Here is an 18,941-nt window from a genome sequence, read left to right on the forward strand (position 1 = left end):
TAAAATCCAGTTTAATGGTGTAGCGTATGCCTAGTTATTGAGGTAAAACGTGTGGCATGGGGGAGGGCACCTGACGTCAGCCTCGTTCTGATGTGACACGGCAAAACCGCGGCGGTGTTTGTTTATAAAGACGTTAAGTGAAATTCGCTTAACACTTTCTATTTGATAACACAGAACTCAGTTAAAGGTCCTATGTCCCATTTGCAGGCCAAAAAAATGAAAAAGTTAAATTCCAACTGCATTTGAAAGATAATACTAATTTAGAACTTCCCTAAAAAAAGGTAGGGCTTGAAAGTAGTGGGAAAATAATGACTATTAGTTGTCAAATCGATTTTAGGGCTATAGAGCCCAAAAGTAATAGTCTTGATTTTCAGACAATTGTACCGAATGGTCATACGTTTTATGCTGCGCAAAGATTCAATCAGTTTAATCTTGGCCATCACAAGAAGTGGGTTATTGATGTAGACAAATGCTCATGTACCCTTTACAACTCTGTTCATGTATGTTATTACCAAAGAAGAAAAAAGGCCAGTCAGTCTCTCAATAGTGTCTGACAGTGAAATTTAGCAAGTAAACGGGTTTCCTTGCATAATTTGAATATGAGGACACTGCTAACGTTTAAATTTCACAGATAGGACATACATGACATATTTATAATTCCTGCAAAGTTCTGCAGAATTTGAGGTTGGCTGCAAAAGGGACATACATGTAGTACCTTTAACTCTCAAAAAGGCCGGGCTATTTGAGGTCTTACTACGTGCTACGTTTGAGGGCTTACTACGGCCGTGAAGCGGCCGATCTCCGCGAAAATGTGCACGCATATCAAGTGAAGTGTATAAAATAATATGATAATTTCAATTTTTTGAAAAATACACCTATTTGCATATTTATGGTAATTCATGCAAATAAGGTCATAAAATCACATTTTTACCAATAAATCATAATTATTCATACCTAAGCATTCTTTTTCACTACATATATTCATTAGACCATTTGGAATAAAAAAATACGACAAATTGTTTTTGGAAGATCCAGCTTATTCCTTATGTTATCTCTTGTTTTGATAATTTCTTATGTATTTCACTGTTTTTTTAACTTATGTATTTTATTGTTTTTGTTGTTTTATTTCATTTTTTTTTTACTACAATTCAACTATTTTGACTAAAAAAAAAACACCTAAACATCAAAAAAGTCCCAATAACCAATGTTTAATCTATTTTTAGGAAAAATGACATTTCCTTATGTTTTGTACACAAAGCGCAAAATTGAGCGATTTTCGGGCTGACATGCAAAGACAAAAGGTCACGTGACCTTGTAACTGTAGGTCCGATTTTCATTTTTTTTTTTTTAAAGATCCGCAAGACTCGAAAGAAAAAAGTCATCGAGCGGCGGGGCACCATTCAAATGCGTTCCCGAGCAATTGATAAAATCGTGGGCCTTATTAGGGTTAAAATGTGCGGGTCCTTAATCGCGCTCGCAGTTGGCCTAAATTTACGAACGCCTCGCCTTTTTTAAATATTGTTTTATTTTGCGGTTTACCGCGTCATATATAAACGAGATTTTACTGAGATTTACTGATGATGGAAAATGCGAGGAACTAGGTCATATTGTGGGAGGAAGGTGGTGAAGACGGAAGTTTATACTATTTTCACGTTTCCTTCCCTCTATATGGTACATTCCGGCCCAGTATATTTTCGCCATATAGAAGGAGCGTATAGGTCTACCCTGAACCCCGTATCATACATAAACCTTGTGGAAAATGAACTGTTTCACATTGTATTGAATTTCTGGCGTATGGGCTGATTGCCGTCGGATATTTTATCTCGATTTACTAAATCGAAATAACGCCTCGTCTGAGCGGGCATAATTTGGACGTCCTGAGTAAGACTTACTGGCCTTTGATGAGATCTTGTTGGGGTTCATCATGACCCTCCTCTGAAGCCCAGCAGAACTTGATGAAGACACCGACAACGGGTGTGGAGTCTAACACAACTCCGAAATAGAGCTTGGTGCCCAGCATCACCCGACCATCGGCGACCATGCCCCCGTCATCAACGATCTCCTCGGTTTCAAAGTCATCAGCAGTAAAGCGGGAAATCTTGAGACTGAACTTGCCTAGCTCTTTATCATTGATGTCGATTTTGCCGATTTGGGGCTGGAAATTTCCGGTCAGTACTGAAACCTTATTCAAACAGCATTCGACTTTGATTTGTTGTTGGTATTCCCGGGTGATGATTGCGCCGTTATCACCCGCCCCTGGCTTGGCAAAGGTGATATAGTTCTGAAAGATTATGTTGTCATCATCTTCCTGCAGTGTAGATAAACAGAAAGGGACTTAAGAATAACATGATAGTGTTTTAGGGGGACAGGGAGAGGGGGGGGGGGTCGACCCAGGCTCCTTTGAGAAACCTTAATGACATACATGTACCTCTAGTACACAAGTCCAATAAATTAATGTGCCCACCATTTTTGAGAGAGCGGAGGCACAAAAAGATATCGAAAAAGAAAGATATCTAAAAAATAAAAAATAAAAAAACTTTTGTCGAAGATGGGACTCCAAGTGACCGGGAGTCACTTGGTTACCTTTCAAAAAGTATAATAAAACTAACAATTTGGCACTTTCTTTGAACTTTTGTCGAAAACAACATAGTAATCTAGCACAATGTCGTCTCTTTTTGTGTTGAAGAAGATCAACATGGCGAGTTTCAATTACACTTCGGCAGCTCTCGCAAGCTGTGGTCAGGCGGCTTAGGGATGGGCGGCTAATGAATATAATAATGGTTAGCTTTCTTCTGGCATTGAACTTGTTTTGATTGGTTGTAACTTGTTGTCGGAATAAAGGAAACCTAAACGATTGACCAAAAACCGTCAGCGTCTTAATTGATTTTTTGACCTGGAATTCCCGGATGCACGCGCACTACTTTCCCGATGAAGCCATTTTCCCGTGACCCCTGCACCCAACACTGTGTGAGAGTTAGTTTGTGGTCAATATATTTTTATGAGATAAATTCAGGCAAACGTTTCCAAATGTCATGTAAAAGAAACCATAAAACCCAAACCAGTGAATATTATTGTTCACCAAACCGTAATCTTCCACAAACCTCGGTAGTAGTGCCGCACTTTTCGTATCCTGTGGCCATCTCGATGTGGGACGGATCAGAGTCAGTGGCAAGACAGTCCTCTGCTTGGGAGCGAAAATGGACATCTGACGCGTCACTGCCATCTGGTAATAGACGTTTATCCAGAACCACAGTCATTGAGGTACTGTCACATCTAACGTATGATACTGTAGATAGCAAATATAAAACATACATACATACATTTACGGTTGACACTATCAACAACAACGACGAATAGTATTCTACTACTGCTACTACCACTACTACTACTACTACTACTACTACTACTACTACTACTAACACTACTACTACTACTACTACTACTACCACTACTACTACTACTACTACTACTACTACTTTTTCTACTACTAACTACTACTACATGTACTTCTACTACTAATTATTTTAATACTACTACTACTACAACTGCTACTACTACTTTCACTACTACTTCAAGTTGTTAATATCTGTTGTCCTGGAAACACTTTCTTAAATCAACTGAAAGACAACCTCAAATGACTTTCTCACAAGGGATGTATTCAATTTTAATAAGTATGTCTGATGTATTAAAAAAAGTGGCCCTGTTTCATGAAACTTGTGATCAACTGCCAAAGGTCTATGACAAATCTGCTCACAGCCAATCGAATGCAATTATTCCAGTAGCTTATACACCGATTCGGGCGACTTCTGGTGGAAGTGCGCCCTCATAAGGTGACGCCATAACTGGGGGGCGTCTGACTGTCAGCTGGATCGGAGAAGCCCCCCAGTTATAGCGCCGCCACCGGCGGGCAGGTACATAAAACTCCCAAACCGAATCGGTGTATACCAAGTATCGTAACTTGTGATTGATAAAAGTTTAAAGGCTAAGTCCACTCCAAAAACAAAATTGCTTTTAATAGATGCAGAAAAACAAGAGAATTAGAGCCAACAAACAATCGAGTACAATCGGATAACAAATAAGGACGTTACGATTTTTTTGTAAAGTATGAACAACTATGGAACTTAGAAAATCACTACATAAATTGCCAATTTGGTAATCAGTTTGTTACGTCGTTCCCTCATTGTTTATCAATTGCTTTATACATGTTTATCCCCCTAATTTCCCCATTTATCCCCCAAAACTTGATTTCCCCATGTCTTTGCCCAGGTTATATGATTTGTATCATTGTGCGTGCATGACATTTCACCAAATCTTTCATGAACTTTGAAAAAATTATACTATTTTCTGAATATTGTATATTCATAATCATTGATTTATATATAATTAGTTTTTCGAAATTCACATTTTCACGAGTTAGCTGAAACAAATTATTATATTTAGTGCATCCCCACAAAAAACATGTTACTATCATTATAATTTGGGTCCCGGTGTCAGGAAACATGATTTAGAGGGGGAAAATAGAAATGTATATTATCAGTATAAATAACACAATTAGTGGATAGTCAGGCAATAACGTCACAGACTCATGAGTGGTTTACCAATTCGTCTAGTGATTTTTCAAAGTTTTTCATGTCATTAAAAGCTCATAACTTTCTTATTACTAATCATATTTTGCATAAACTTTTATTGATTGGTTTGTCTCTATTGAAAGTAATTTTGTTTGGAGTGGACTTGCCTTTAATTGAAACGGGGCCGTTACGTGCATATGGATGGAATTCAAAAGACAATAATTGAGACAAATAATTTGGGACTTGACCTTTCAATGCTTTGTAAACAAGCAAAGGTATTTTGAAAGCAATTCTCTGCTTTATTGGCAACTATTGCAATTTAATTAAAACAAATGTAATCTGGGAACATTTCGACGAATTAGAATTAGATCAGAATGCATACTCACAGTCGTCTTCGCAAGTCGCGCCTCCTTTACCAATAGGGCAAGTACATCGTCCATATTCACACGTTCCTTCATTCTTACATTGATTCGGTTTGCAGAGACCTGCCGGATAAATAAAGGTCCTCGTTAGCGAGTATCCTATTTTTACCACGATTAAAGCCAGTACAAAATATGTATCCATTTTTTAGATATTGGATGGAATATTTGTTGCACATGGGCTTCTCTTACTTTCGAGTCTTTCACTAAACCACCTTAATAATGATTTTGTTTTTCTTTCTTGAGGGTACTTTAAAGCAAAATCCTTCTTAAAGTGTTGTTCGGATACGACATTTTCATTTTCTTAATCAAAACGTTAAGTGGAAGGCCGAAAGAAAGGATTAAATAATGGCCTGAAAAGACATAATGGCGCCTGAAGGTTCACGCATGAGAATAGTAAGGTGACCTCGCTGGCATGTCGGAGATTATGCCTACGAATTTTGAAAGAAATCGGGATCGAGCAAGGGACCTATATAGATAGGGCTCGCAAGCACTGTGTATAAAACCAATAAGATTTGGGTGCATGAAGAAGACGTGATGATGCGTGCTGTGGCACAAACAGTTGTCCATGCTAACACAATCATGCAGAGTATAAAATGGATGATCATTGGAGTGTGAATTTCAGTAAAGATCTGTGCTATGTTAAGGTAAAAATACCTTACAAATTTAAGACAAAATAGAATTGGTATGAGAAAGGTATGGCAATTTACGGTCTCTAGAGGTCAATTTTTTAAGGATTAAGAGATTTTTGACCGATTCGATTTCGGATTTAAGTTTCGAGTATGAAGATGGCATTTTAAAGGGCAGATTACGCATCGCAGATGAAAGAACACCTCTTGGACTATCAAGATGAATTTGATGGAAGTCTGTAGGATCTAGGATAGTGAGGGGAGATACGAAGGAAGACAGAAAGGCCTTAAAACGATCCAGAAACGGACAAAATAGCGCCTGGACGGTTACACATGAGTGATTTTAGAAACGGAAGAGTCAGGTGACCTAGATTAAATGACAAAGATTACGCCTACGAAATTTGATAGGAAATTAACTATAAGGAAGTGACCTATATACATTAGAATAACAAGCACTTCGTACAAAATGAAAAGGACTTTGGGCATAACATCAAGAAGAAGACAAAGAAGAAGAAGAATACGAATTCAGAACTCGAACAAGAACAAGACATCGACGAAAGTCGTCCATGCAAAGAATCAGAATCAGAATTCAGAACGCGAACAAGAACAAGACATTGACGAAAGTCGTCTATGCAACAAAGAAGAAGAAGAATAAGAATTCAGAACGCGAACAAGAACAAGACATTGACGATATTAGTCGTCAATGCAATATCAATGATGATAATAATTATAGTAGTATGGGGTGATAACTGACCACTTTGCACTGTCACCGAAAATACGCAAACATCTGTATTTCCTGCCGCATCATTAGCATGATAGGCCAGATCGGTTTTGCCGAAAGAGAAATTGCCTCCATTAGTTCCTGATCCTTGAAAGATCATTGTGGGACAGCTGGACCAACTGTTGTTGAGTACGGGCTCGGTCCATGAGACCGATGGCGCATTCGAAGCGTTTTCGTCGATGTTGACAACGATGTTGTCAGGGCAACCATGGATGACAACGGGTTCATCGTATGTAGCTGTTTAATACAAAAAACATGGCTTTAATATCAATTCTCGAATCTAATCAATAATTAGATATATAAGTATATAATATATAATTATATTTGTATACTAAAATTTGTGTTGTTTGTATATCAAGAGAAAAATGGTTATATATATTATATATATATATGTGTTTGAGCAGCGTGCATTTTACGCTGAACGCTGCATGCAAAAGGAGAGAGATCGCAAATATCCATAACCTTGAAATGCAAACATTGACTGCACATAGCTGTTGACAAAATAATTAATTTACTCCCTTTATAAACAGATTGGACACATCTATAAAAAAAAATGAATAATTTGATCTATATATTGAGAAAAAATTAATTAGTATCTAAATGTAAAACATATAACTTGAATACTAGGCTTATTCTAGTAATCAGGAAATCATATTCTTTGGAAAAAAACTTGTTAATTTGTCTCATAAAAAGGTATTTATTGGTAAGTAGTGATTTACACGTTTTTACCCTGGTTTGTCATATGTGGACAAAATGAAGTATCCTTAAAAAGGGAGCCCCCAAGTTTACGCGTGAATTACTCAATAATCCCACGTTATATTTAGGTAAATGTTTACATGATTGGCATATTTCATATTCATCAGATGACATCAAAAACCTGAGCAATAAGTCACGTATTATCAATTTTATGCAGCATGACGTGACAGTGTCAGAAACCCATCGTCCAAAATAAGTGGATGGCTGCTACGTTAGGCTCATTTTGGTTTTGAAAACATATGAAATGATTTTGAACAAACGATTGCTTAAAATACCATCATTTCAAAGCTCTCGTCTTGTACTTGCATATGAAATCATATGATGATGATGGAAGGATCACACATAACTAAGCAGGCATCACCATTTTGAACTGATCATAGGCACATTGACACGTTCTTGTAAGAAGTGATTTAGGCAACTGAACAAATGTCAATGTGCATTACCAATGACAAATTGTGCCTTCTTATTATGAATGATCCTTTCATCATACTCATGGTATCATACCAGACTAGAACTATGAGCTTTTGAATTATGTGTATTTGAAGAAAAAATTATCGTCTCCAGAATTGTACTTTCAAATATCATAGTGAACTAAATAAATCAGCTATTCGCCTTTTTTTTTACAATTTGATTTCCGACACCGCCTCTATATAGTTTAGTCTGAAATAGGTCATGCGTGATTCATTGATCACATTTTTGGTGTAATATGAAAGAAGAAAAGTCAAGCTTTTTAATTATGTATTCAGTAATAAAAAAGTAATTTGGAATCATTGAGTAATTTACCATTAAACTTTACTCTCTTTTTTTTAGGGATATCCTGTATAATAGTTATCCGATTTCACTATTTAAACATAAATCTGTCTGCTTTTTATGTATTTATTGAGACCAGGTAATACGCGTCTTCGCGTTCAAGTACGCCACTGCCGGTGTCACAAGCGAGACTCCTGAAATAGCCTAAACCCTAACCCTAACACTAACCCTACCCCTAACCCCATCCCTGAAACTAACCGTATCTGATGCACACTGTATTGTAAGATAATGGATGCAAATTATAGCTAAATTCCGCTGGGCTATTTTTTCTTTACAGAAACAACTGATTAATTAATGCCTCCTGGCTGCGAATAGATTTGACATTGTGCACATTCAGATGTGTTCTCAATAAACAGACTCACTTGAGAACATATCTTTTTTTCAACATGTTATCTTTCGTGTGTTTCTTTAAAATAACATAGATAAAGATGAAATAACAAATTGATTTGCAAAACACGAGAGTTATAATTATGGCTCTCAAAAATTGTGTCGTTTGTATATTCATGTTTTATCAAGAGATCTGACTCGGCCTGAGACAAGGGCGTCTTACTGTTTGATATGATCCGAATCGTCGAAGGGTCGATGAGAAGCTCGCTGCCGCCCTTCAATGTTACCGTCCTGCCGTGAACCGTGCGCGTGGATAACTTCATATCATACACGACGATCACGTGATAAATGCCTTCTCGACCGTCTATAAATTCCCACTCTCTCCAGAACAGCCTGCTGCCGTACTTGCTGAGAGAAAAAGTCTGCTGATGGTTGTAAAATATGGTTCTATCCCCACTCCCGTCTAAATTTGTGACGCCTAATATACTCGGCCTCTTAAAGTAAAACAAGCGGGCTGGTATAAGAAATAGCGAGAAAAAAATATTATAAATGTAGGCTACACACAATTTGTGAATAAGACTATTAATCTTGTTTGTATTCAACGGTTCTTTTTGGCATTTTTGACCGAGATAAAAGACTAAAAATTACACACCCCTCCAAATGAAATATATATATAATCATAGACATAATTATGCCATAGACATGGCAAATGGTTTGTAGTAAATAATTGCCATGCTCATATAGGGTAGGTGTGGGAATTGGAGACCCTTAAGCACATTTGCATAATTTACATAAACATGGAAAATGTTACACATACAGAAAGGTTTGTATTCTCTTCGGTATCTATTCTCTTTATTTGGTAACAAAATTGTGGTTATTATGTAACTGATTAATGAGATAACAATGATTAATGACGTCATCATTACCTACATGTATAGGTAATAAGGGACAGTTACAAATCAAGACATTTTAAATACAACTTGAATGAAAATGGGATTGTTATAGTAAGTTCAAACACTTTTTGAAAGAGATACATGCAGCCAATGAACTTACTGTAATTTTGAACCGATTTTAAAACAATGTGACCTAAAATATTTCCATACATGGGCAATTAAAGGTAATACACAGTTTTGGGAAATTTTGACAATTGGGTGGATAGTGGCTCTTCACAATTTTGATATATTTGGATGCCCATGTGGATGTATTATAAGTACTGGAAAATTTAGCCCCTAATGACTTCTGCTTTTGAGAAAAATGGAATATAAAAATTTACCGGTGCTCCTGGTAAATTTTGATAAATTTCACATAGCGCCTACGGCCGTACAATGGTAGCTGCGACCATGAAAATCTCAGAATATGTAGTTGTGATATATAATTTCCAAACGGGAATAGCTAATCGGTAGATTTTAGTCAAGAAACATTGTTTTATAGCTCAATTAATATCTTGACTTTGAGGGGTAGCTTTACAACATAAAGAGTTTATTATTTACAGTTTCATAACTTTAGACTCGATTTCAACCGCGACAACGATCACTGAATATTGTAGGATCGCATACTTTTGCTTCCAAAATGTGCATTTGAACCAAATTCACGACCCTATACCAAAACTGTGTAATACCTTTAACCAACCAGCATCGGGTCATTGACTGTCCTCGGCATACTCGACATTCACAACGAACGACCCCCATCTTGGACATGGTGTCCCCCATTGCATACACACATTTCTGATCAGACACCATTCATAATGTGCATTGCAACACCCATTCATAACACACAACGGCCATAAGTTTTCTGTGATGGTTGGCACACTTCATAAACTTCCTTTTAAAACTACTATTAAAAAGCCACCTCTAAACTTTGTATCTTCATACACCACAACATTCAAGTGAAAATTGTGTTTTTATATCAGAGCAACATTTTACGATCAAAATTGCTTCCCTTGGTCAATTTTGCCAATCTACTCGGAGAAAGAACGCATTGTAGTCTTCGAAATGAATTGTATATATGCAGTAGTGTTGTTGAAGGCCTCATATGGCGCTATAGCAATATTTGAGCCAACACGGACAGACAGTGATGAGTACAAGCTTGGTGGTCTCCAATTCCCTTCACCTACCCTACTCTATAAAAGTGTACTCAATTTATTTAGAATAAAGGGGACATTCATGTTTATGAGGTAAACTATTTATATAATATGGACTGGCCTTGAGGGAGATATCACATATATTTCCTAAACTAGACTCATATTGCCCCGAGTCAAAGACGAGGGCAATATGGGTATTGTGAGGGCAATATATGTATCTCCCGAAAGTTAAGCCAGTCAATATTGTTATTGTTATCCAAATCAGACATCTAGAGCAAATACATATATCAACCATGACAATCTCATAGAACTGAGAAATGTTTGTCAAACCAGCACTGTGCATCCAGAGCTTGACGAAATGTTCTATACACTGCGAACAGTGTACCTAATTTGGTGTGATTATTACGTCACAGTAGAGTGCGCGTAAAGTTTTTGTTTCGATTTTTTTTCCCCAATTTTTTTTTTTTTCCTAGAATTATCTCGGAAAATTATTTTTCAGTCAATTTGTTTTTTGGCACTTCTTTATCTAAAATGTTGATTGTCCCCGAAATAAAATTGAACAAATTCAGTGGGGCAAAAAAAAATATGGACCCCCTCCCCCCCCCCCCCCCCAAAAAAAAATAAAAAAATAAAAGAATTAAAAAAAATAATTAAAAAAAAATCAATCAAAATCAAAATCAAACCAAGGCTATCTAATATAGCAGTTACTGACTGGCAGGGGGTATACAACATTCTTTGGACCTGAAGGGAGTTATATTTTCTCTTGTGACCATATTTTCCCTCAGCGCTGCGCGCTTTGGAAAAATATAACCACTTGGGAAATATAACTCCCTTCAGCAGTCCAAACAATGTTATATTACACCCCCTGTCAGTCAATAACTGTATAATATTAAATTTCCTATATCGATACTGATGTGTGATTGTGAAACGGGCATTATGTGAAACACAATAATAATGAAGTATGTATCTCACTTGTTTCATCAGCACATTCCTCAGTGACCATGGTATGAGCATAAAAGCTTCTCACAACCTTAAGGTTAGTGCCGTTTAGTGTTGTCTTGACAATTTCATTGACGAAGCGTGTTGACCAGACAAGATACCTTTCAAGTAAAATAATCATAACTTCGAAATTAGAGGTGTTGCGGTCTGGATTAACTGATACCTGGTTCGAATCATGTAATGATACTAATATTCCTTGGTAAGGCATTGACCTTTACTTTCCGCCCTTACTCCGGTGGGTTAAGAGGGTCCAGGAAGGAAGAAAGGGAAGGAATCCCTTGGATTCTTATTCTTAACTTGCAGTGGCAGATTAGCTAAAGTCCGCATATCTTAAATACGATACTCACGAAATCGCAGTAGAGTTATTTTTAAAGAAGCTATGCTAAATAAATGAACATACTGTTGATTACAGTGAGCTTGTCTTTCATTCGAACCAGTTGATTCATCCAACCACTTAAGAATGGTATTTAGAGAAAATCGGCTGCAATTCGCAATGTGAACGATAAGGAGATTATGTAAAACTTCACTAATATTAACATGAAACTTAGGCTCTTATCTACACTACAATTCGTATAGTAGCCAAGGTTTTATTCTTTAATGTGTACTTTCTGAAGCCAAGTGCTTTTTCAAACATGCCGAATCTTGCTGTTTGCTGCCTCAAGATCATCAAAACGAAGATATGTCAACGTGGATAATGAGAGGTGAAGGATTGGCATCTACTGGGCCCCGTAACACAAAGGTATGTAACCACTTACAAATTTGAAACAACGATTCTGATGGGTTTGAACAATATGCGTATTAAACGATGATTTTGTTTGGCCATTGCCATCCTATAATAATGAGAATAATACTTTTGTTTATCCAGGGAAGCCTCACCAGATTAATGTCTTGCCGAAAGACGCTAGTTCCTGGATTGGATTCGAACCCCCAACTCTCGGTTCGATAGTCAAGTGAATGAATCACTATATGCTTCGCACTTCCATTTTGCAATTGATTCCTACTTTTTGTGTTATGGGGCCCAGATTATCCCCAACCAATGAACATTTCTGTCTTAACTTAACTAATATTTACCCCTTGACGGGGTCCAACAACATTCTAACAGCTTGACGAGGTTTCGAATTGCTCGGATAAGCATATATTTCCTCTACCAAACTACCGTTGAGATTGGCACGTGAGATAGACGCAATATAATAATTCGACCAGTAGATCTTCCCGTTCACCAGATCGAGGGCGATAGAAGAAGGACCTGAAAATGAATTTAACAATAGATACGTACATTTATAAGGATGCTAGTAATAATAATAATGATAATAATAACAATATTTAACATCGCTACTATGTAATTGCCAATGAAACGTTGCGGTTTATCAGGAGGCATTTTTACTTCTTGTTAACACGTTGTATCGTATTTGCATCTGGTTTATATGCGCCAACTTTAAATTTCAAATTAACAATGACACAAAGTATCCGCAAAGTATATTGCGTAATTACCTTACTATGATATATGATAACAAGATAATGACAATTCATTGAAAAATGAAGGGAAAGTTGCTCTTGCAAAGTAAGCCTATTCGCTCACCGTCCGTAGATACAATGACATCTCGGTTCGTGCCGTCAAGTTGGATTCGACTTATCTTATCCCTCCTGAATTCATTCCAGTACACCATTTCATTCCCGGGATCATAGTCAATTCCGTGTATTTTAGTATTGTCTGGGAGACGTATCAGGGTATAGTGGGTGTCCATGAAGTTGGTATCATCTCGTGGTTCCGGCAGGGAAGCGTAGAGGATTCCAGGGGTAATTTCATCACCAATAAATATCAGAGCAGTATCTGTATAACAAGACGAGTGTGAAGTATAAACAAAGATAGGAAGTTAAACATGGGAGCCAGGATTGCATTGCTTAATAAAAAGCTTATTAAAAAGGCGTGAATATTAAAGCGACATGGCAACATGGTTCAGATGAGAGAAAATGGTGCTAAGGTAGTGACTTCAATGCTGGATGTACAATAAAAGATAATCTGAAAGTTTGAGTGAAGTGTTTGATCTGATCAATTCCTTAATTCTCCCAACCATATTATTACAATTTGATTACATTTTAGGTGAATGTAAATCGTCACAAAGCAATGCATTTGCAATATATACAGACATTTAAGTATTGAAAGACTTTAAAAATCCTGTCTTATGTCTTTTTTTGTTCATGGAAAAACGGTTGGGAAAATTCAAAAATGGTCGGGGGAATTTAATGTTAGAAGGTGTTACACAGTAATGCCTTCAAAGAAAACCATAAATATCTTAGTGGTTTGAGGAAAAAAAATCAGGATTTTTTTGCATGTTAGAGGGTTAGTACAGTATAAGGAATATGATAAGTAACATTTCATACACAAATTACGTATTTTGTTCATCAACCTTCAACAATGCTACCGAGTCCCTTTAAAGCCTTTCTTTCTTTCTTTTCTGAAGTAGGTCACCCTTGCAAATAATCGAGCGAGTTAGTTCAACCTCACCTGGTAACATTAAACCCAGACGTTGTGTGTCCGGACAGGTTGTGTAACCGGACAGTTGATTTAAAACAGCAATTTGAAGAAGTATACATGCCATATTTCATAAATCATTTAAGGCTTATGTTGTACTAAGCTATAAAGGACAAATATCAATGATGCTTTATAGAGCTATTTGGTGAATATTTCTCGTTGAATTCGAAGGCAAAAGAGAGGGCTTTTTGTTTGTTAAGTGTCCGGACACCCCCCCCCCCCCCCCCCCCCATCGTAGTGACACGAACTGACTTGATGATTAAATAAATAAAAAAATGCTACTTATTCTAATACTAATTCTACTATGAAGAAGAACAACAGCAATAATAACAACAACAGCAACAGCAACAACAAGAAAGAGTAATATCTAGCGTAAACAGCAACTGAAAATTAGTTTTTACAAGAAACTGGTTACACTATCCAAACGTTACTACAACAGTAGAGTTACCTTTGTCTTTCTGTTTACTGAATGAAAGTACGTCATTTTAATGACGTAACAATATATCGATGATAACATTTTTAATCAAGACTCATTCACATTTGCAACGGGAAAAACAGCTGCGCGCAACAAGGTACAAAAACATCATAAAGCAGAACACTATCATATAAGTAAAGAAAACCATAAGCGATGTCAGACACAATTTTCCCAATCCATCTTGAATTACTTAGATGAAAGATAAATAATTCACTTACGTCGGTGACAGTCAGGTAACAGACATAAATTTCCTACGAAAATCCCTTTGAATTTCTCGATAAGGGAGATTATATTTGTGGTCGTTGCAGGATTTCGCGGGATTTTTCGCGAGATAATTGATGACAGACAGCGAATTATCGAGCTGGCTATTCTCTAGATAGTTATTTTCTAGATAATTGGCTTCTGTCTGACACCGCCCATTATGGGGAACCTTGGTATAGCATATATTGCCGGGTTGGGATTTGAACCATCATGGCCCGGAGTGAGATGCAATCAAACGAACCATTTAACGACGACACCTCACACGAATAGGCTGAATATGCAAAATAGGGGAAAATACATTTCATTAATAGCCTCCAAGCATTAAAAACAATCACAGTATTAAACTACAATCGTATCAGAGCGATGTGCATGCATAACTGCAATCGTTTCAGAGCGATGTTGATACCCGTATTTTTACGTGACAGAAGAAAGAGCCTCTCTCGGAATAGCCAGTGTAATTTGATAAAGAAGTTGATCTATAGAATATAGGAAAGTAAAGATAGGTAGGCCGACAGAAAGGCTTTAAAAATGGCATGAAAAGACAAAATGGCGCCTGGACGGTCACGCATAAGAGATTTCGGCGAACGATGAGTCAGGTGACCCCGATTGGATGACTTTTAAATCGGACAAGAGAAAGGGACCAAGATTGGAATAACATGCACTGCGTGCTAAACGAATGGGATGTTGGAGTAAGATCAAGAAAAAAAAAGACGACAAAGTAGAAAAAGAAGAATTCAGAACGCGAACAAGGCATTGACAAGAAGTCGTCAGTGCAATAAGACTGCAAAACGCAAACGGAAACAAGACATTGACGATATGTCGTAAGGCAATGTAATTACCGGGATTCGAAGCCACTAATACTGACCTTACCGATTGAGCCAACGACGGGTTGATGATAAGATCTAGGATACTTGGTCAAGGTTTTAAAAAAAGACGCAGTCCGCTTATTGAGAGGGCTTGATATTCTGTCTAGAAAATGATATTGAGCTCATTGCTCATTGTATAAATATATTATAAAAAAGTGAAATCAATTTTATCTTTGAGCATGTTTAAAGGTAATAAAAAGTTTTGGTACGGGGTCATGAATTTGGTTCAAATGAACATATTGGAAGCATATGCGATCCTACAATATTCAGTAATCGTTGTCTCAGTTGAAATTGAGTCTCAAGTTATGAAATTATAATTGGCGTTCAACAATAAGGGATAGAGCAACGTCGATCTGGCGCTGCTCAGTGGCTGCCGGGCTCACGATCAATTGGGCAAAAAGAATTTCCGTTTCGGTTTAATAAAATTTGGAGTGGACTATTAGGTTATTATTATAATTATTATTAATAATAAACTTTTTATGTTGTATAGCTTCCTCTCCAGGGTCAAGATATTAATTAAGCTCTAAAACAATGTTTCTTGACTAAAATCGACCGATTAGCTATTTCCGTTTGAAAATCAAATATCACGACTACAATTTATTCTGAGATTTTCATGGTCGCAGCTACCATTGTACGGCCGAAGGCGCTATTTAAAATTTGACAAAATTCACCGGGAGCACCGTTAAATTGTTATTTTCAATTTTTCTCGAAAGCAGAAGTGTTTAGTAGCTAAATGTTTTAGTGCTTATCATACATCTACAGGGGCATCCAAATATATCAAAATTGTAAAGAATCACTATCCACCCAATTTTCAAAATTTCCCAAAACTTTGTATTACCTTTAATCTTGTTCTTGGAATATCGACACAAACTTGAAGACATGTTCAACATTAAATCATTATTCGTTTATCATTAGGCCTTGATACAGACTACGCCGGGTGCATATTATGTACCCTCCATCTTCAAGCACCCGTAATGGGGCTTTCACATATACACTCCGGGGCCTGGACGTCGAGTAAAAACAGACATTTGGGGGAATTTTTGGCCGGTGTCTTGGAGGCTGCCGTAAAGCTCCTACGGGCACCGGGACAGTTATTTAAGCCGTGTGGGGGACGTGGTGCTGAGTTGCCTGCTCCCAATTCTCCCGGCGTTTTTATCTGCCCGTTAGGCCGTAGAAAGCCCGTAAAGGGTCCATAGGGCACCTTACGGGTCCCGTGCGGGCTCCGGACGGTGCCCGGACGATCCCCTCACGATTTGTATTTGGTCAATTCTCATGAAAAATCTTTACGGGCGCCTTACGGTGTTCAAGGGTGCCGTACGTGTACCCTACGGCTTCATCACGGGCCCCACAAGAGCCCCGGGTGATACGCACAACACCGGGCGTATGCCGTTATCATACAAGAGGGTCCGGGCTCAATACTCGCTTCGGTGCTTCCATCCCTTGACAAGGTGTTTTGCCTAACTTATTTTGCCCTCCTCTACCTGTTTTAATTAGTTAGGCCTACATGGTTATGATGGTGTCATGACATTTGTAGGGCCCGACATAAGAGCGCTATTAATACTGATGTGGCTACCCTGGGTATTTAAGACTAGAATATCAATAGCATTATAATTATAACTTTACTTTTAAAGATGAAATAAAAAAATAAAAAACATTTTAAAAATTACCCGAATTTTGTGCCAGAGTACCAGAGACCCAGAGGACCAGGAGAAGGATCTTTACCACCCCGAGACGGTGGGGCGTAAACCAAAGAAGAACAGGCGATGACATCCTGATCATAATCGGTGTTCGATCACGCAGTTGTATGTCTGCAACCACCTGTATACAGAACAATTATCGACTGAATGAATATTATACTCAACCAAAAAGTTATGTTCCCCGGACAACTTTTGATATAAATCGGGGAAAATTGGATGAAACTTGTTTATAAACATACAGTATTTTATTTACATTTTGACTGCCTATAAGTATTTGTGACGAAATTCATCATAAAATCTTGATCTTTATGGCAGAAAAAAGGATTTGCTTCTAATAGCGTAATGCATGATTTACGAGCAGTTTCAAAAATCCGAATTAGAGTTATGCACCTGTACTTGAACTAAACAAACGAAGTGTCTGTACACGTACAGCGTGACACGTACATTACGAAACACAAAATCCAACAAGTACCGACTGCGATAACAAGCAGAATTTCATCGACATAATCAGTAGTTTACACATCACAAATCAAAATCTGGCTACGAAACTTTTGCACACTTTGGATATATTTTATTTATGTTATTGTATTGAAATATATTTATTCAGGATAACTAGAATCAGATATACATTGTAGATACAAAATCTATTTTACATCATGGTCCTGAACAGGATAAAAATGTAGTACACGGAAATATAAATAATGAATATAACCAAAGCTCACAAGCAAAGGTATTAAGAACAGTATAAAACTAACATATACAAATAATACGCATTATAAGTAGTAAAAAGCACAAAACAAAAAACAAAAACGACAATGTAATAATTGAAATAAACAGCGGAAAAAACATCAAATCACTTTAATAAAATAAATTAAAATATCACCAATAAATATCAAGGAACTTACTTGTTTGGTTGAGCTCAGACTAGTAGTACAACAAAGCGACTTCAGTTGGTGGCTACCTTATTCGATATGACAACACACAATTGCAACTCTTGATACTGGGACTGAAAATTGATATTGCGATGTTTTTCTGTTTATCCCTTGAAACAGGCCAAAATTATCAATAATTCCACACAAACATAATTTATTGTTAATACAACAATATTAAGAGAACGCTCCATCTGTTGGTTATTGAACTTTTAGTTCGTATTACTAAACAATTAAATCGCACCGTACTGTCTGGGTACGATAGAAATGTCCTTCATGATGAAAAGGCTTCTAATCGAAAGAGACACCTTCCGGTCTATTGTAAGTAAAAACGGCAACAATTTGCAGGAAAATCAGGTACACCACTTTCCCACGCCACAGGAGTCTGACGTTTGTTACAGACAATATAATTGTTTATACTGATGCATAGTTTTGTCATCATAAAGTTTATGTCCAACCTAGTCTTGATGCTGATTAAAACAATTGAAATGCAAATCCTTGAAACTAACTTGTTTGCTACGTCCGCGGTTTCATAAAATAAGATGGTTTTGAATTTTGCAGAAATCTAAGGTCGGAAGAATATTTTGAAAGAAAGAAAGAATATCGAAGACGAAACAGAAATCCAACCCCAGGGAAATACATTGATTTCCTAGATACTTTTAGTTGCTGTCATCCCTTTTCGGGATTAATTGCGAATCGAACAAGAGTCACTGGCTAAGAACGCCAATGTCTTGACCACTGGACCAAGGACTCGGAGACGGGCCTGAATATAACAGGAATAAATACATATTTCAAAATTATAAATGTGAGA

The 18,941-nt window shown here is 37.1% G+C and overlaps 2 protein-coding genes across 2 annotated transcripts; both read right to left on the minus strand.

Moving 5' to 3' along the window:
* Positions 1 to 1,888: 1,888 nt before the first annotated feature.
* LOC100890353 lies at positions 1,889 to 9,987 on the minus strand. The gene is made up of 5 exons (XM_030990506.1): positions 9,909 to 9,987; positions 6,371 to 6,634; positions 4,955 to 5,053; positions 3,102 to 3,286; positions 1,889 to 2,308 (listed from the first exon to the last, which is right to left on the minus strand). Exons 1-5 carry the CDS (start codon positions 9,985 to 9,987, stop codon positions 1,889 to 1,891), a joined length of 1,047 nt encoding a protein of 348 aa, XP_030846366.1.
* Positions 9,988 to 11,238: 1,251 nt separating this feature from the next.
* LOC115926091 (low-density lipoprotein receptor-related protein 6-like) lies at positions 11,239 to 17,274 on the minus strand. Its single transcript, XM_030990511.1, has 4 exons — positions 17,172 to 17,274; positions 12,949 to 13,200; positions 12,441 to 12,615; positions 11,239 to 11,470 (listed from the first exon to the last, which is right to left on the minus strand). Exons 1-4 carry the CDS (start codon positions 17,272 to 17,274, stop codon positions 11,305 to 11,307), a joined length of 696 nt encoding a protein of 231 aa, XP_030846371.1. The 3' UTR covers positions 11,239 to 11,304.
* Between the last annotated feature and the right edge of the window lie 1,667 nt (positions 17,275 to 18,941).

This window comes from Strongylocentrotus purpuratus, unplaced genomic scaffold (genome assembly GCF_000002235.5).
Source record: "Strongylocentrotus purpuratus isolate Spur 01 unplaced genomic scaffold, Spur_5.0 spur5_contig_844, whole genome shotgun sequence".
In the NCBI taxonomy this organism is placed as follows: domain Eukaryota; kingdom Metazoa; phylum Echinodermata; class Echinoidea; order Camarodonta; family Strongylocentrotidae; genus Strongylocentrotus; species Strongylocentrotus purpuratus.